This window comes from Hordeum vulgare, chromosome 7H, assembly GCF_904849725.1.
Source record: "Hordeum vulgare subsp. vulgare chromosome 7H, MorexV3_pseudomolecules_assembly, whole genome shotgun sequence".
NCBI classification, from domain to species: domain Eukaryota; kingdom Viridiplantae; phylum Streptophyta; class Magnoliopsida; order Poales; family Poaceae; genus Hordeum; species Hordeum vulgare.
Window position 1 is genome coordinate 615989898 of NC_058524.1, and position 20500 is coordinate 616010397.

Genomic DNA, 20500 nt, shown 5'->3' on the forward strand with positions numbered 1-20500 from the left:
GAGTCTGAGTGCGAGCCCCGTGCGCTCGAGGTCTCGGATGCCCAGCCCGCCATATGCGAGCGGCCGACAGACCGTGCGCCAGTTCACGTGGCAGTGTCCTCCAAGCACAGCCTCGCGGCCAGTCCAGAGAAAGTCACGCTGGATCTTCTCTAGTTGCTTCAGAGCCTTCTTCGGGGGCGCTAAGGCAAGCATCTGGTGAGTTGGAATTGCGCTGAGGACTGATTTAACAAGTGCCAGCCGCTCGGCCTTGTTCATGAGCCATGCTTTCCATGACGGGAGGCGACCAGCCACTGCGTCGACTAGCGGCTGCATCTGTGCCGCAGAGGGTCGACGGGTGGTGAGCGGGATGCCCAGGTAGGTGATGGGCAGGTCCGCCGACTGGCAGCCCAGCGCCTCTAGCAAGGCGGCGCCATCCTCGTCTCCATGCAGGGTCGTGGCCGAGCTCTTGCCGTAAAGATACCCAGGATGCTCTTCATGGCGACCACCTCATCCATCTCAGCATGGCAAAACAACATCACATCGTCGGCATATAGAGAAATGGCCGGGACGTTGCGGCGGGGGTGCAGGCGCCGAAGGATGCCGGTCTGGAGCGCCCGGTGCATGAGGCGGGCAAGCGTGTCGACTGTCAGGACGAATAGCTGCGGTGATGTGGAGTCGCCTTGGCGTAGCCTGCGACGGTGCCAGATCGGGGGCCACCCAACCCAGGGGGTCTAATACCGCGCAAAAGCACCCTAACAGAGTCTACGCCACCATCATCAACAATCTATACCTACTAATAAAAGAAATATGTATTCTTAGTCCGTTATGTTATTTTATAGAAAAAACCTCCTGATGTTTTTGACATTAAACCCACAGTACATATCAAATATTTTTTTTAAATGCTCATATCTTCTAAACCGTAACTCCAAATTTAATATGCTATATATGGATTTTGTTTAAAAATATATATATAGAATCTGAATATGATGTTATTTTACCTGTTAACCATTTTAAAAATATTATCTAGGATACAATCTTAATCAATATGCATTACACGTCTTTCTTTCATACCGATAACGATTTGAATTGTGGATGAATATCTCAGCAAAATCAGGATTAGAGACAAAATTGAAGATCACTTGACCGTTTCTCTGTATGTATTAAATCTACATGCAAGATATATTTAAATAAAAAATATGTGGAATCTTGAACTGCGTTTTTGTAGATTAAGATCATCTTTGTTTGGGTGGTAGCTACAAATACTTAAATTATAGTTTTTTTTTTGTAAATTAAGAGTGTGGCATTCTTTTCTCCCTTTGCAACGCACGGTATAGATTTGAATTGTGGATGAACATCTCAGCAAAATCAGGATTAGAGACGAAATTAAAGATCACTTGACCGTTTCTTTGTACATATATTAAATCTATATATTTAGATAGAAGACCCGTGGAATCTTGAACTGCGTTTTTATAGGCAAATATCATGTTTGTTTGGATCATAGCTACAAATACTTAAATTATAGACTACTTTTTGTAAATTAAGAGTCTGTAGTATTCTTTTTTCCCGTTGCAACGTACGGGCCTTTTGCTAGTGTATCTAAAAAAGTGTCCAACCCAGTAGCTACTTTACAAAGCCAACAAATTAAGGAGCCTATCACCACATAAAAAGCGCAATGCAGTGGTTCTTCTCCGGGGATATCGAGCTTTATCATCCTTCCTCAGTTTCTTCCTAGGTCTCATCTTCAACTTCATTGGCATCTCTAATCTGCGGAATGTCAGGAGCAGTCGACGCCCGCACCGCTTCATTAGCACGCACCGGCGTACCATCAAGTAAAGTCGCGCCTTCCAGCAAGTTATTCTTGTCCATCTCCTTCTGCATACCTGCTCACAAATGAAGGAAAGCGCACATGTAGCAGATCAACTCAATAGTTGATATAAGCTTATTCTCAAAAGATGCTCTGTTGCCAGATTAAGCAACGTAAGGCAGCAATCCCCACATGAAATTTACGCCAGCAGGAATCACATCAGCAACCCACCAAAAATATTGAGCAAAACAGTTGGTCCTGGTACAAGCTCCAACAATATTACTAATAACACTCCTTGTAAGAAGCAGCAGAGCCAGCAAAGAATACAGGTGATGGATGCTTTCATCTACTTCACAAAACCTGAAGGCATCTGTATCTCTAGCAGTACAAAAGCGCATGAGATACTTGTGGGAAACAGGTTTGGCATACTAGCGCCACTTGCAATGCCATTGGGGAAATTTGTCTACCATTGACATTGCCAGATATAGCCTCCACTAAACCCTAAAACATTTTTCTCTAGTAACGAGTACCAAATGTCAGGTCTAACATAAAATCCTTGGCCAAATCTAGGAACGGAGTGGGAGGGGGTGTTGGGACAGAAACCCTCACCGAGGTGGCTGGTGGGAGCATGGTTTTCAATTTCAGTTGAGGAAAAATTTCAGCACCAACCGAAATTACTGAAATTCAGTAATTTCAGTTTGCATTTCGGTCAAAGGGGTGAAATATTCACTTGAATTTAATTAAATATTTGAAATTTACGAAAAATATTTTAAAATATATTTGATTTCCAGTGTACTACTGAAATTGCTGAAATATTTTGACTGAAACGTAATATTTCAGTGTTTATTGAAATTAATGAAATTCAGTGAATTTCATTGAAATCTCACTGAAAATGAAAACCATGGGTGGGAGTAGGGCCGTGGGATAGAGACCGCTTGTGGGTGTACTCTTCCTCAGAGCTTCGTCAATGGCGGACAAGTTGGGATAATATGGTAGATCATCCCAGAAACTGAAATAGACATGTTGCCCCCAACTGACTGATGTTGTGTCACCTCCGATTCCGGCAACACAGGAGACCACGGTGGCAAAGAAAAGGGCTTAGCCGTCTCAAAGTACACCTCCTCAGGTGTACAGTATTAGCGAGTTGCTCGATCTTGTGACGCACGGATGCCGGATAGCAAAGGAAAATCACCTCTTATTTTATTTTGGAAAAAAAAGGTCCTCTTCAGCGCTAATTGACAGTTTCAGAAGTAGATTAACAGACGCATAGTGAGTAACTCTAGAAAATTAAAACCTGTGTGCATAGGCACCATCGTGACCAGATTTTCGAAAACTAAAATTAAAGTACTTATGTAGATTTTCATGAAAACTAGACCATCTGAGTGGAGAGCCTCTTTCTGCCTTGTTATCATACCTCATTTACCATTTGGCTTGAACCTATTCTGTTAAGCATATCAACAATTTCGACTATGGAAGGTCTGCATCTCCAATCAATCTCAAGACATTTCAGCCCAATATTGATGCATGCTTTTACTTGCATAAGGCATTCTAAATCCAACAGTGCATACTTGGATGCTATGTGCTCCAGTGTCCCATCTTCACGTACCTACAAAAATGAAATCAAGATGCTTAGTGATAACATAAAAAATAAATGTAACATACGCATCAATTTCAACCTTTGGATAATCATATAATACTGTACATCCTCTTACTTTATCAATAAATTTTCTTGCGGATGGATGGTAGCTTTCAGGGCAACTCTGCTCTCCAGTGGTGATCTCAATTATCAACAGGCCCAGACTGTATATGTCTGACTGGGTCGAGATTTCACCACTGTATACATATTCTGGAGCCATGTACTGACTGGATGGCATTGACATTGAAAGTTAAATAGGCAATACTTGAATGACGAAAATTGAATTTACAATATACTGTAGTTATCAAGTTTCATGATGAGCTTACTGTGATCCCGCAACTCTTTGTGTGTACAATCGGGTTTGATCTTGGCCAAAGAGTCGAGAGAGTGCAAAGTCCGCAATCTTTGGCACCATATTTCCATCCAACAGTATATTTTCAGGATTTAGATCCATATGGATTATGGGATTGTCCAACTCATGTAGAAAACGTAAACCCTGGCAGATCCCCTTGATAATTTTGAAGCGTGTCCCCCATCTGATATTGGGTTTAGATGAAGAGACATCCTTGGCTGCCTTGGTCCCTGTATACCAGTGTAAAAAAGATCAAGAATCTAGAAGATTAATAATGTAATCATACATATTAAGAGAAACTAAACAGGATGGGAAACTCTAAATGTAGAGAAGTGATGTCCATGCTCCAAACTTGAAAACAAAACATTAAGAGATCTAGAAGAGAAATGCAAAATATGCAGGAGATATTGTGTATGTCATACCAAAAAGAATCTTCTGAAGGCTCCCATTAGGTAGATATTCGTAGCAGAGTAAACGTTCAGTAGCGTCTGTCACTATATATTCTTCATGAAACCACACTAATTTCTTTGTTGTTTCACTGCAGAATCCAACCAATTCTACTATGTTTTCATGTTTGAGCGCCATAACATTCTGAACCTCTTTTTCAAATGTTTTGTCAGCTGGCATTGGTGTGTTTTCTTGAAGTTTCTTCACAGCAATCACTGTGCCACCATATGGTACAGTTCCCTGTTTAATCTCATAGATAAAATAGATATTAGCATATTTGTATCAACCTTAATGGAAAGGACTGGAAATCGTTAAGAGAAAATCAAACCTTATCGAGTGTTCCAAATGGACTAACACTAATTTCATGCTCATCGGAGAAGTAATTTGTAATGTTCTCCAAAAATTCATATGATAGTTCCATCGGTAGTTCAGGGCTTGGCTTGCGCTCTTGGGTTTTACTTCCAGTGGCCATTTCATTCACCATTTCTTCAGACTCCTCATCTCTGCAACCCTCTGCCCCTTCATCAAGTGGAGTGATCTCAACCTCATCCATCATCAAATCCTCTTCCCCCAATCTTCGGAGTTCAAGTCCAGGATGACCAGGATGAGCGCAGATCACACCCCAAATTGCACTCTCTACAGCTTCCACCTCGCTAGCCTCCGCATCCTTACAGTCAATATCTACAAGGATATGTCTAAGGGAAGCAATTTTCTCAATGCCAAACTGAAAACCATAATGCGGAAACACTCCTTTTGCCCGGAACTTGAGATGGAGCTTTTCCAGCACAAGCATACTCCCTTGTTCAAAAATTACCATGTCCCAAATGTTCCAACAAGTAAAGTCAAACTGTTTCAGATGTTTGAATCCATGACTTGTGATGATGAGTCCTTGATTGGGCCCTGCGGATTTCACCGACAGCAAGAGAACTAGCAGAGAAGGCAAATTCCCAAGGATCTCCAACACTTTCTCTCCCACTGTATCAATGTTGATCTCTAACAATTTGAGGCTAACAAGTGAGGTCATCCATTGCGGAATTCTTGGAAAGTAGTAATCTGAGGTCATACGAAACTCATAGAGCCGGTTAAAAGGAGCAGATAAGGAATCCAACAAAAAATCCAACGAACATCCAGAACCACTGCCGATATGAAGAGATTGGAGGTTGGAAGTGCCAAGTTTGTCAAGTGAGGAGATCAAGCTACCGGCACAAATTTTCATACAAATATCTGTGTCACTAATGCACCAGTTTAGCCCGAGGACCCTCAACATTGTCAAACGGCCCAGCTCCTCCAAAGAATTTCGCGAATTACTGCTCTCAACTTCAACATACGATAGCTTCTGCAGAGCTTCCAACTCTCCGATTCCATCTGGCAATTTTACATTTTTAACAAGTAAATAAGTCAGCTGCCTCAATCGAACAATATTGCAGGGCAGTCTGCTTATTGGCGCACCAGTCAGATCCAATGTCTGGAGGAACTGCAATTCCACTACTTGTTCTGGAAGCTCAATGAACTTCTCTACGTTCTTCACCATTCCATGTTTTTGTTGTCTGGCCACCGCTACTTGTTCTGGCAGCTGATTGAACCTCTCTACGTTCTTCACCATTCCATGTTTTTGTTGTCTGGCCACCGCTACTTGTTCTGGCAGCTGATTGAACCTCTCTACGTTCTTCACCATTCCATGTTTTTGTTGTCTGGCCACCGCTACTTGTTCTGGCAGCTGATTGAACCTCTCTACGTTCTTCACCATTCCATGTTTTTGTTGTCTGGCCACCGCTACTTGTTCTGGCAGCTGATTAAACCACTCTACGTTCTTGACCATTCCATGTTTTTGCTGCCTGGCCACCGTTACTTGTCCTGGCAGCTCAATGAACCTCTCTACTTTCTCCACCATTCCATGTTCTTGCTGCCTTGGCACCACTACTTGTTCTCGCAGCTCAATGAGCCTCCCTCTGTTCTCCACCGTTCCATGTTCTTCCTGCCTGGACAGCAAGGTTCCATGTGCGGCACACAACCCGCTCTGGCTACGGGCAAACTTCTCACAACCTAATCCCCAGGTGCAACGCTTGCCTCCACCATGGGCTTTGCAGAACTGCGTGCTCCCCTGAGCACTCTTACCACAGTTGTCAATTGTGCAACGCTTACCACCACCATGCTTCACGCAACAGTCCGTGAGGCCGCGGGCACTCTTGGTGCAGCCAGGCACTGCACAACGCTTCTGTCCTCCATGTGCCACGCAAAATTCAGTCTCTCCTTGTACGTTCTTTCCACAGACACCACCTCCTTCGAACATGCATCTCTTCCCACGACCATGGGACTTGCAGAAAAGTGTGCTCCCCTCTGCACTTTTGCTGCACCTATCGAAGATGCAGCCCTTGCCACCACCATGTGCCTTGCAGTACAATGTGCTTCCCTGAGCATCCTTGATACAATATGGATACTGGTACACGCGTACACCACCATGAGAAATGCAGAGTCCAGACTTCGCCTCAGCACTCCGAATGCAACCTTCCACTGGACACCTCTTCATACCACCGTGCTTTATGCACTGTCCAGACATACCCCGTGCAGCTTTAGGACAATCAGGATGTTCACAGCGGCGGCCTCCACCATGAGCAGTACAATAATCTGTCATTCCCTTGGCCCTCTTGGTGCAACCAAGCTGCTCACACAGCTGTCCACCGGCATGGGCCGCCTTGCAATATGTTGTGCTGCTCTGGGCTCCTTTTTGGCACTCAGGCGTTGTTTGAAGCTGTAGATCCTTTAACAGGGATTGTTTCCCTATATTGGTGCTGTTCCCAGGCGTTGTTTGGAGCCGTAGATACTTTAACATGGACGCTTTCCCTATATTTTGAAGAAAACTGGCATCTTGTAACTCCCCACTATATTCAATATCAAGAACTCGAAGTGCTCGGAAGTTTGCAAGAATAGGCATCTCTTTATCATTCATAAAAATGGTGAGTGATCGGATATGAGAAGCATTTATTGCAGATGGTATAAATCTATCTTCTTTACCATGGGATAGGCGGCGAATCCTGTGTTGTAGTCCAGAAATACAGCCAGGATTATCATATCTGGTTACAAAATTCTCTTCAGCAGATATAGACAGAATGAAATCCAAAATCATGTTCTGAACTTGGCAAGCTTCGATTCGACCATCATATCGGATACAAACTGGTTGGATAAGACCCCTGTTAATAAGCTCATTGAAATAACATTCTCCTACTTCCTCAGAACTCTTCCCATGCTCTTCAATAATAAACCCTTCACCAATCCATCTCCTTATCAACCGTGCCTTGTCAATAACATAACCTTCTGGAAAGACTGTGAGATATAACAAGCATGTTCTTAAATCAGAGGGAAGATCAAAATACGAAAAATTTAGCATCTTCTTCATCCCGTCGAGATTAGCACTTTTATCAATTACGGAGCCAATAGCATCTCGAACTCTCTTCCATTCATTTCCATCTGATTTTGTAGCTAACAAGCTAGCTATAATAATGATTGCCAGTGGTATACCACCACATTTTTTCAAGATATCAATAGATATTCGTGTCAAACGAAGTGGACAGCAATATTCAGGGTGAAATATTCTTCTGAAAAATAACTTTCTGGCCTCAGCATCACTAAGGGGTGGCATTTCAAATATATGGTCTTCGTCAAAATAGCAGCTTGGGCTAGCTATGGAAACGATGCACGTTGTCACCAGTATTCTACTGCCACAACCATTATCTGGGAAAGCCCATCTGATTAATTTCCATGCAGATACATCCCATATATCTTCAATAACAATAAAATACCTGTTATGTGCATTCACATATGAAAGGCGATTAAGAAACAACAAAACTAGATCACGCAAGGATAGTAAGCAGTTCACCTATATGTATAGGCTAGGAAAGAAATCATGCGCCGTAAGAAATGCATCAAACAAAGGGATTCTGAACTCGAAGTCATGCATACCTCCTGGTTTTGAGGAATTCACTTAGTGTATGGATGAGTTGTTCCTCGTCATATTGTCTGAAGTCATATTCCTGCACACCGACTTGAGATAGTATGCTTATAAGAATCATCCGCAAATCATCACCTCGGGACACTGAGATGACGGTATAGCAATGAAACCTCTCTTTGAGGCTTTGATACACCTCCATGGCAAGCGTAGTCTTGCCGATACCTCTGGATCCAACAATCGATACCAGCTTCAGCTGCTTCTTGCCATCTGGATCCAGCAACTTTACCAGTCGGTCCCTCGGGCCTTCCACACCGACAAGGCTGTTCCCCCAATGAGCACTGGAGAAGGGCAGAAGACCATCGATGGGTATGGCATTAGATGGTATGGACAACGGATCCCTGGGATCGCAGACAATCCCGTACCTCCAGCGCCTCTCAGATGCCTCGCAGACTTGTTCCTTGAGTTCTTTCAACAGGATCGTATACTGACGCCTCAATGTTACCATCTTGAGCAGCTGAGCTACCCGGTTGGTGTTACATGGAACAGCTGAGAGCACAAAATCGTCGATGCTGTCCTCCAAATCATAAGTCATATCTCGTACCTGATTCATCCATCCCTCAACTAATGGGCCCATATCCTCAGTACTAGCCGCTCTCCTCTCAAGGAAGCTTCTCATGCTGGTCAGCGCGCACCTTAGAGCAACGATGCTGTTCCTCGTGCGTGGGTTGAGTTCATCCTCCAGCAGGGTAGCAAGCTTTGAGAGGACGGAGTTCATTGCCCCTGTGGATGCGCTCACCATCGGCTGTGCCGCCATGGAGAAACAGATGAGAGTTTCAGGGTGGATAGATACAAATGGAGTAGGCTATTGAAGTTGGTTGCTAGTTGGCTACATAGAGATGATAGAACAGATATCTCAAAAATAAAAGGATGATAAAGCAGAGAGGAGGAAGGTCTGATGCCTCCCTAGAGTCCTTCAATTACTCTTTGATGTTTCTCTTGACACTTTTGCGAATGAGCACACGATCTATCTTATAACCAAATATGAGTGCATCAAGACCTAGAAAGATTCCATGTGACTTTGACACAACTGCCCATACAATGTCCAGGAATTACAATCCAGATGTATAGGATGATTGAGTTTTACACAACGGCCAAACCATGTTGAAGAATTAAATAATAGTACAGCTAAACTCTTTATAAATATTGAAGAAGCGTTCCTATCAGTTTTTTTTCCTTGGTGATTCCTTTATTAGAAATCGGTGGGTGGGGTTGGGAGGTCGTGGTCCCTTCATCAATTAGTCCAAAAAAAATGTATGTATATTATTCCCTAAGATACAAACAGATAGTACCATTGACTATCTTTGGCTAACCATTGCTTTGTGTTCAGATCCAAGAGCATAGCCAGTACCATTTCCAACTCGAAATACCTGTGTTTTCTTGGCCGATTGTAGCCCAGGCTCGGGTACCGTTTCCAACTAGGTACAAGAGGTAGAAGGAGGAGGACTGGAGGTGCCGGACGATAGCCGGCTGGAATGGAGGCAGCTGTGATACGTAGCGTCATCGGAGTTGTGGTAATGAAGCTCCACAAAATGATCGAAGAAGACAGCATGCTGAGGTACGACCTTAAGAAATTGCTTCGCTATATGAAGAAGGAGATGCAGATGATGAACGATGCCATCATCACGTATGGGAAGTCCAAGGACCATTGGCTGTGGATACTTGAGCTGCAGGAGCTGGCGTACGACATGGAGGACTGCCTAGATATCTTCGAGGAGAAGGCAGCCTGCGAGGCTGGCATGCCTTGGTACCGCCGCAGACTTCACCAGTTTAAAACAGTGGACATCCGTACTCAGTTTGCCAGAGAGCTCACAGATCTCAAGCAACGCGCGCTGGAGGCATCTGGGCGGAGGGATAGATACATCAGCACCAACACCCTATCTGCACCAGAGCCAGACACCTCCTCAAATTCCACCTCCTACACCCCGGAGGCTGAGCTTGTGGGCATCACCAAGCCAAAGGAAGTGCTTCTAAAGTTGCTCTGGGAGAAAGAGAGACCAAGGAGGGTGATCTCCATCCTGGGACCTCGTGGAATTGGGAAAACAACCCTTGCTAGGGCAATCTATGATGATGCTGATATCAAGAACCGGTTTCCATGGCGTGCTTGGGTTGTGGCCTCAGAGCACAGAGGAGACAAAGAGCTCCTGAAGGAGATAGTCCGACAAGTGGAGGCCCCGTCTTCCTCTTCTGATGTGGATCATGGTGAAAATCTCAACAAGCATCTGCAGGTTAAATCAAGGTAAGCATATCAAGGGAACCAATAAGAAACATATGGCAATGAATCAAAATATTATTTTTTTGAGAATAAAGTACAGTTCTGTGTATTATTTCGGATCTGTAACATCCGTCATTATTTGTTTTCAAGTAAATTGTGATGGTGCCTAAACCCTTAAATTGCTGAGTGAACTACATGTCTACATCCCCATAGTACTGGCATGGCAAGTATTCATACAAACAATTTAGATGCTTATTCTTATAATTGATATGCAGTTTTTACGCAAGAATTTCGTATATTGTCTTTGACACTTTTGCACACACATCTTGTATAACTTTTACAGTGTGGATTTGAGAATTATCACAAAACAACCTCTAATCTATATAAGAGCATCGACATGTTTTTGCATGAAAACATCAACCATTGTAGCTTAAAGGTACAAATCGAGCATGTTTGTATTGCCCTTTGGCCCCTAAATTTTCAATTTGTCCATCAGGTACTTGATTGTAATTGATGACGTGCAAACTTCTCTACTGGACACAATCAGACCTTACCTCCCTGATAATGGCAGAATCATTGTGACCACAAGCATGCAGTCCATAGCAAATACCTGCAGCACCAATACAAGTTATATATACAGAATGGAAGCTCTTAGTGATGATGATTCCAAAGCTTTGCTTTTCAAAATTGTTCTTGGTGATGTGACAAAATCTCCTTCACTTCATCTTGAGGAAGGTTCCAAAAGCATATTAAGGAAATGTGAAGGTTTACCACTTGGTATAGTTAACATTGCTAATTATTTGAAAGAACAAGGATCAGAGAAGATCACAAACACTAGTTGCGACAAGATGTGCAGAAACCTAGGTTCTCATATGCATAGTAATGGTGCTCTTGGAAGAATGAAGCAAGTGCTCATCCATAGCTATGACAATCTACCTGGCCATGATCTAAAAAACTGCTTGCTTTCTGTAAGCATTTACCCAAAGGATCAGCCAATCAAAAGAAAAAGGCTAGTTAGAAGATGGTTAGCCGAAGGATTCGTGGTCAAAGTCGTCAATCGCAAAGACGAGGATGTTGCTTGCGAACATTTTGACAGCTTGATCAACAGGAGTATCATTCAGCCAGTAGAGATAAGCAACAGTGTTGGGGTGAGCACGTGTCGTCTTCATGGTATAATGCTTGATTTCATAGTCCACAAGTCAGCCTCTGAGAACTTCATTACTCTGATTCACAATGATGAGATCATAACAAATGCAAATTATGATTGTGCTATCCGTCGACTCTCTCTCCACAAACTTACTGAAGAAGGTGGCAGAGCAGTAATGGGAATAGATATATCCCGGATAAGGTCACTAACAATCTTTGGGCATACTAGTCAAGCTCTTGTTGATTTTCACAAGAGCAAGTTGCTGCGAGTGTTAGATCTTGAAAATTGCAAGGAGCTTAGGGATTGTGACCTTGACAGCATATGCACATTGTTGCAACTGAAGTATCTGAACCTTAGGGGCACTGGTGTCAGCAAGCTCCCAAAGGAAATATCAAAGCTGCTCCATTTGGAAACACTGGACATACGGGACACAAGAGTGAACATGTTGCCTAAGGAGGTTCTCAGTCTACCAGAGTTAACTCACCTGTTTGGCAAATTTAAGCTGCCTTGTGAACTTGGCATAACTGCTACAAGGGCTAGCAGTCAGACTCGGACCATATTTTCGGGGGATAGCAAATTGGAAACTCTGGCAGGCTTTGTGCTGGGTGAGACCCATTTTCAACAGATTATACTCAATATGAAGAAATTGAGGAAGGTTAAGGTACTGGCCGAGAGTACTCCAAGTAGTGATATAATTGGGCATCTAGTTTCTTCCTTCAAAAAGCGTCTTATCAGCTCCAATCCTCTTGATTCTCTATCAGTTGATTTCGGTGATCACTCCATAGATTTCCTTGACACTCTTGATGCCTCCGGTTGTTCTCTTACTTCGATCAAACTACATGGCTGCCTAACGAGTTTGCCTATCTTCATCACATCACTGCTTGGACTATCGAAGTTGCATCTTGTATCAACTGGCTTAGACAGCAGCATTCTATCAACACTGCAAGAATTACATCTACTGATTTGTCTGAAGTTAGTTGAGAATCGCCTTGAATTTGGCAATGGCAGCTTTACTGTTGAAAAGAAGGGATTCCAAAGCCTACAACGACTCTACATTCAGGCCAAAAAGCTTCCAAAATTTAATATTGCCAAAGGGGCTATGCAGCATCTCTACTCTCTTCAGTTGATTTCTGAAGACATCAGTGGTGTTCATGAAGATACGGTTAAACATCTGAAGGGTCTCAAGGAAGTAACACTTGATCATTCGGTTGGTGATGACACAAGGAAATCATGGGAAGCAGAACTGAAGCAGCATAAAAACAGGCCATTGTTATGGATTAAAACTGATGCCTGACAAAGTACCAGACAACATCGAGAATCTGCAGGTGGGAAATATCATGATTTGGCAATATGAGTGGAGCAGTTGTATTCTTATTTGTGTTTTTGAACAGTATTCTTATCTGCGCTATATGTGAATTTTCCTCTCCCTTGTCTTCCACTCTTATATTTTCACTAGTTCACTTTGATAAATCATAAGCTCTGAATAACATACTGTGATGAGGCAGCACATAATGTATTATGGCTACAGGCTACTGCCATGCATTTCTAGAAATTAAATGTGCATTGTTGGTGGTCAATGTTTTGGGGGAAGCACTAATTGTCAGACCATGTTACTAACATCGGCCAGAAGTCGGATAGGAATGAACTCAAGGATAACGGTGGTAGGTGAAAGATGGTGCCAATAGGAAGAGGAATAGATCTAGAAGACTAAAATAGCCGGTCAAGGATACGACCACAACATGAAACTACAGACCAAGTGACTTTGCTTCATATTTTGCTTGATTAAAGACGAAACCATTGTAATACTTTCACGGGCATGACTAAACTTACATCTATCCCTACGATTGTAATCTCTAAATTAGAAGCATACGACGATGACAGTCTGCATTGTTGGGAAAACCGACAACATACGTGAATAAAGCAAAGGCCATCAAAGAAATTTGCATCCATAAAATGTATCTTCCACACACAACTAACAGGAAAAGATGGCACCAGGTGATAAGTATCTTCACACTAGAATTTTAATTAAGTAACATAAAAGCAAATCTACAGAAGAATGTTGGGGTTATGTTTTTGTTTGAACAAAACTAAGCTTGAAGTCACTATAGCTTGTCTAGAATGGGAGACAAAGATGAACAAATGAAGATACAGGTTTGACTGACACTTTCTGACTGTATTTATCAAATTACATGTGAATACATATTTCCCCTTTCTACAACCCAAAACGATGAATAAATGCAGATAAATGGTGATTTCACCTGATTTTTTCATTGTTAATAGTTCTTCTACAGTTATTTTTCCCAAAGTACTATATTATTTTGCATTACTTCGCATAATTTGTATGGTAAGAATACCTTTCATTAAGTGGCACTCATTATAATTTATACGGATTAAGGTTGCATACAAAAATAAGTAAGTTGCATAAATCAAAGCGCATAGCTACTAGTAACAACTAAGCATCTTCTAGGGTACCATACACAAGAAACGACTGCATCTTTCTCGACCAAATAACCATGGGTTTGGTACGACTCAGAGACCGGCTCAATAATAGCTGGTGAGTAGACATGCTAGCCATACGATCTACACCCAAGAAGCCAACTCTGTACTAGTTTATAAATAAGATAATCAAGAAAGCACGTAGCATGGTGGATAAAATATGGTCAATAGACAATGCAGACACGTTAGGTTCTTCTCCTTTCCGAATCATTGATTTAAATAATACAGTGGTTCCGCCTTGGATTAATGCAGAGACAAGGATTGGTTCTAAACTACCTCGAACATTTGGACTTTCTATGTCCTTTTACAGAGACTACCAACACTGACTCAATATTCAGATTTAAACTGGTATATTTGCAATTTAGCTTTCTAAGTACTTGCAATTAACATTTTGCATCATTTGCATTTTGCACTTTAGCTTTTTGGAATTTACATTAGCACCTTAGATACTGAAGGTATAGGATATCTTGATTCAGGGGAAGGTTCCACAAAGTACACAAACTTTATAGAAGGGTGCATCTCTTCTATGCAATCAACATCAACTTGTTGAAGTTACTCAAACTTGTACACATATTTCAGTGAGAAAAAAAGGACATCCTTTCAAGAAAATTGGCATGTGTATCTGGAAGAAATTAGGATTTACAACCATGTTTCTTAATTTATCAATTACATTTTACTGTATTGGTAAGATGTATGCTGACATTGTTCATAAACTGAAGCATGATGTCAAAATGCATCATAGCCAGGCCTCAAAGAACCTTATAACACCATTAGCAGAATAGGAGTCAATTTGGTGGGAATGTACCAATACAGTCGTGTAGGTCTTGATCTTGAGTGTCAATGATACAAATGGCCATTGGGCAGGTGGAAGATTCGTTTTCCTCGGTTGGTTACATGAACAAAGCAAAGAATAGCAGCTCTACAATCTTAGGATCCAATGCTTCCAGTCATACCAGCTGATAGCCTGGTAACCAAGCAAATGCCAGCCAAACAACAATACATATACATCGATTGGTGCAGACGCTTAACATAACACCCTGTCACAACTATACTATTCCATGGGTTGATTTAGAGTGATCCAACATAACGGTGACCAGCGTGCTCATATTTAGTTATGCAATAACTGAATTAGAATAACAACCGAATTGCCCATCAGAACAAGCAAACCTAAATGCACTTGCCTAATTATATAGTACCACGACGCTTGGAAAATATACATGTTGTGAATCCAACATGTCTGCCCTTGCTTGTGTTGTCTGATTGATAAAAACGACTTTCTGCTGCTAAGCAATACTAGAGATTTTTACTCTTTTTTTTTCTAATAAAACCTTCCTTTATTGAAAAAAGTAATGTTTAATCTTTCAATGCATACTTCCAAAGAAGGAGTCAAGTACCCAAGTATATAGTACTCCCTCCGTTCCTAAATATAAGACCTTGTAGAGATTGCACTATGGACTACATACGGATGTATATAGACATATTTTAAAGTGTAGATTCACTCATGTTGCTTCGATGTAGTCTATAGTAAAACCTTTAGGAACGGAGGGAGTAGTAACCAAACAAGCATACAAACATTGGTATAACATCAGCTCTGCTGATAGTTGTGTTTCGTTAGGACCAAAATAAATATCCATTGCAGATCTATGATTAGAGTAGAGAGGCATAAGGTCAGATGGCAATAGAGTATTGAAACGCGGCATAATATCGGAGGGACCCAGTCTTCCCATGAATACTTGTCCTTTGAGGCACTTGGCACGGCACCTCGAAAATCTCGGTAGGTGTCGGCAATGTTGCCATCGCCAGTGACAGAGGCTGGAAATGTAGATCTGTCAATAGAATACTAGGGTTACCAGGTTACGAACCCCGCGCGCGCGCCACTTGCGCGTGGGTGGATGCGGATTTCGCTCTCGGATGTCGAGAGGCGGCAGAAGATTGGCGCGCAGTCAGACCCGGGATCGATCTTACGTATACGGGCGAGGAAGCATGAGGGCGGAATCACTAACCATGTTTGGGATCGCTAACCTGCTGTTAGACAGGTAGGTAGGTAATCGGAGCTGCAAACGGACGAGGCCGCGGAGGGGAATCGCCGGAGGTCCCCGGGATTGCTTCCCTGCTCCGACGAGCGCCATGGGAATTGGAAACTTTGGGAGGACGATGTGTCGCCCCGGCGGCGCGCAGAGGAGACGAGAGTTTTTTTTTTTTTTTTTTTTTTTTAGAGAGAGACGGTCCGGCCGAGCGCTACACAAGTTGCTTCCCAATCGGCCCAAGATGCTTTTCGTTTTTGCTTTTGCATTTCTTTTTTTGCTTGTTTTTTAAGCCATCTTTCGAAATCACCAATTAAAGAATACATCTTTCAAAAATTACTTTCATCTTCCAATGTTGCGACAAGTGATGCACTGCATGCGTGCCTTTTTTCATAATCTTGGAGTTTTCTTTTTTTCGTAGATCTGTATTTTCAAAATATTTTATCTTCTAAACCGTTTGTTCAAATCTCGAACCAATTTTATCGTTGGATTTCTCGCGTCGAGCTCTTTAAAAACTAGATCTCATGTTGGTTTGGACAAACTTTTTCTCCATGAAAAAGACGGACGAAAAAAATCGTGCCTCTCGTGATAGAAAAAACGTGTTATTTCGCTTTTTTTTCTTTCCGAGATTCATGGTTGTGCCTCTCACGAAATCAAAACCATGCCTCTCATGAAAAATAAAAAATGCGTCTTTTCCTTCTCGAACGAAGGCAAAGTCGTGCCTCTCGTGAAAAATAAACAGAAAACGCATTTTTTTCCTTCCCGAGAGGCACAACCCGTGAAGGCACAGTAAACCATGTCTCTTGTAAAAAAACGTGTTTTTTCAGTTTTCGACAGGCACGGTCGTGCCTCTCGTGGAAAAAAAATCATGGCTCTCACAAAAAACAACAGAAAAGGCATCTTCTTGCGCATTTTTTATGAATTTGTTTTTCGTCAAAAAACTAAAAAAGAGCGGTGAAAAACCGAAACACAAAAAAAAACAGAAAAACCCAATCTAAAAAGCCAAAAATGCGTACGAAAAAAATAAAATCTAGAAAAAACACTCAGAACGCGACACGTGGCGGCGTCTGAGAACACGCCAAATGACAGAGCGTGAGAGTGCTTGATAGGAAGCTCCCAAAAAAGCTTTTGCTAACTAGTTGCTCTCGCAATCCCTATTTTCCTGCACAGGCCATGAGACAGTTGTATCTTACTTATAATGAGATAGAGGGCTGACCCATTAGCTCAACTCGCTCGCGCTACTCAGATTCACAACTCCCTCCTTTCCATAAGGGCCTTAATCTCAGCAGCTAAATGACCGTACGCTAACCGAGAAAGTGTATCATCAGTCAGGATACACTATAGTAGAAAACATGCCTTTGGATCGAAGCTTTAGTCCCAATTGGCTTTTGGACCGGGACTATAGTCCCGATTGGTGCTACCACCCGGGACTAAAGGGGTGGTGGCAGGCTGGTGTAGGGCTGATGCCCCTGAGAACCCCATAGTACCGGTTTGTAACATCAAGCGGGACTAGAGGGGGACATTTAGTCCCGATTGGTAATACAAACCGGGACTAAAGATCTCCCTATATAACCCCTTCATCCAAACCGAGCCCATTGCTCTGTTTTCTCCATTCCCCTCTCTATTCTTCCCCTTATCTCGAGTTCATCCTTCATTTTTGCCAAGATTTGTCAAGATTTGGGGCACCCCATCTCTCCAAGTTTTCACAAAGGTTGGCAATTTTGTCCTTTCATCTCTCATTGGTAGATTATCTCGTGCAAATGCTCTATAAGTATAGTGATTTGTGGGTTTTAGTTCGGGTAGTAATTTTGCGGGAGTTTATTTGATTTATATGCAATCTGAGCTCAAATTAACTTCTTATTTGCTATGTGTAGGTGTGGTTTACTTAGTGCCTTCTCGTCCCTGTCCTAACCACCATCGATCGCCCGCACCGTCCCGTCGTCGGCACTATTGTAAATATGCCCTGGAGGCAATAATAAAGTGGTTACTATTATTTTTCCAGTTCATGATAATTGTCTATTATTCATGCTATAAGTGTATTAACCGGAAACCGTAGTACATGTGTGAACATAGATCACAATGTGTCCCTAGTAAGCCTCTAGTTGGCTAGCTCATTGATCAATAGATGACCATGGTTTTCTAATCATGGACATTGGATGTCATTGATAATGGGATCGCATCATTAGGAGAATGATGTGATGGACAAGACCCAATCCTAACAATAGCACTAGATCGTGTTGTTCGTCTGCTAAAGCTTTTATAATGTCAAGTATCATTTCCTTAGATCGTGAGATTGTGCAACTCCCGGACACCGTAGGAGTGCTTTGGGTGCATCAAACGTCATAATGTAACTGGGTGATTATAAAGGTGCACCACGGGTATCTCCTAAAGTGTGTATTGGGTTGGTACAAATCGATACCGGGATTTGTCACTCCGTGTGTCAGAGAGGTATCTCTGGGCCCACTCAGTAGAACATCATCATAATGAGCTCAATGTTACTAAGGAGTTAGCCACGGGATGATGTGCTACGGAACAAGTAAAGAGACTTGCCGCTAACGAGATTGAACAAGGTATGGGGATACTGACGATTGAATCTCGGGCAAGTTGTATACCGGGAGACAAAGGGAATTGTATACGGGATTAAGTGAATCCTTGACATCGTGGTTCATCCGATGAGATCATCATGGAACATGTGGGAACCAACATGGATATTCAGACCCCGCTGTTGGTTATTGACCGGAGAGGTGTCTCGGTCATGTTTGCATGCTCCCCGAACCTGTAGGGTCTACACACTTAAGGTTCGATAACGCTAGGGTTATATGGGAATAGTGTACGTGGTTGTCGAAGGTTGTTCGGAGTCCCAGATGAGATCCCGGACATCACGAGGAGCTACGGAATGGTCTGGGGGTAAATATTCATATATAGGAAGTGGGAATTTGGATGCCGGAAGTGTTTCGGGCGTCACCGGTAATGTATCGGGAGCACCGGAAGGGTTCCGGGGTCCACCGGAAGGGCCCACCAGCCCCAAAGGCTTACATGGGCCAAAACGTGGAAGGGAACCGGACCAGAGTGGGCTGGTGCGCCTCCCACCTCAGCCCAAGGCGCAGCAAGGAGGTGGAGGGGGCAACCCTAGGCATGGAGGGGGCCCAAGGCCCACCTAGGGCGCCGCCCCTCCTCTCTCCATCCTCGCCGCCACTTCCCTGCCCTAGATGGGGCTGCCGCACCCCTTAGGGTGGGAACCCTAAGGGTGGGCACCCCTGATGACCCACAAGTATAGGGGATCTATCGTAGTCCTTTTGATAAGTAAGAGTGTCGAACCCAACGAGGAGCAGAAGGATCTGACAAGTGGTTTTCAGCAAGGTAATATCTGCAAGCACTGAAATTATCGGTAACAAAGTCTTATAGGAGGAAAACGCTCCCGAGGACACACGGGAATTTCTGTCATGCTAGTTTTCATCATCTTCATATGATTCGCGTTCGTTACTTTGATAGTTTGATATGTGGGTGGACCGGCGCTTGGGTACTTGTTAGAGCATATATCTCCATATGTGGTTTTGGTAATTGATGACAATTCCTATGGACTAATGGTTGCCTTAAGTTATATTTATAGGATTTGTCCATAGGCACTTCTTGAAGTCCATCTATTGGGTTCAAGGAGTTTATATGATGACCAAGATGTTATTCAAGGTATTACCAAGATGTTATTCAAGGTATTATCCAAAGAATGGTCATAGAAACACTAGGTTGATCAAGATCTCAGACAAAGAGTAAATCAAGATGATCAACACACAAAGCGTATAAGATGTACCGAGAGGGATCAAGTGATCCCATGGTATGGTAAGTATTGTCCATTACGTGTTTGTGTACTAACCCATGGTCTTTGTGAGACTCCTATGTGGGGGTTAGGTGTGCTTCCATTGGGCTTGCGTCAAAAGGAAGATCTCATACAACCCATGAAGGATGACGTCAAGTGGTGATCGTCATCAATATTGTGGTGTGCAAGTTCAAGCGGATCAGCACGAATATATCATTGAAACTATTGTCAATGATCTTGTGTTGATAAGGACAACCTCATGTGCTAACAAGGACAAGATCAAGATAAGCATTCCTGAGCACTACATGCTTGATTCTTGTGGATGTTCACATGGTGGACAAATGAAGATGAATACATAAGCTAGGCTTTCCGCATTGTGTATGGGAAAGCTACTTGAAGACTTCATCATGTCTTGATTTCAACTTGAGCCAAGAAGGAACAACAACATCAAGCTCAAGTGAAAGGGCTAACTCAAAGGTATCAGTTCCTTTGACGTTAGTGGTGCGGAGTGATGATCAGTGAATAAAAGTATACACTCAAGTATGGATCATGAGTACTCTTTTATGATTCTTGAGTCCTTAGG

At 42.7% G+C, this 20500-nt stretch overlaps 2 protein-coding genes across 2 annotated transcripts; one reads left to right on the forward strand and one right to left on the reverse strand.

Moving 5' to 3' along the window:
• Positions 1-1707: 1707 nt before the first annotated feature.
• Positions 1708-4690, reverse strand: LOC123409538 (putative receptor-like protein kinase At4g00960). Its single transcript, XM_045102406.1, has 7 exons — positions 4547-4690; positions 4194-4458; positions 3746-4001; positions 3496-3646; positions 3198-3389; positions 2251-2284; positions 1708-1859 (listed from the first exon to the last, which is right to left on the reverse strand). Exons 1-7 carry the CDS (start codon positions 4688-4690, stop codon positions 1708-1710), a joined length of 1194 nt encoding a protein of 397 aa, XP_044958341.1.
• A 5006-nt stretch (positions 4691-9696) lies between these two features.
• Positions 9697-12877, forward strand: LOC123409539 (disease resistance protein RGA4-like). The gene is made up of 2 exons (XM_045102407.1): positions 9697-10460; positions 10933-12877. Exons 1-2 carry the CDS (start codon positions 9697-9699, stop codon positions 12875-12877), a joined length of 2709 nt encoding a protein of 902 aa, XP_044958342.1.
• The last annotated feature ends 7623 nt before the right edge of the window (positions 12878-20500 follow it).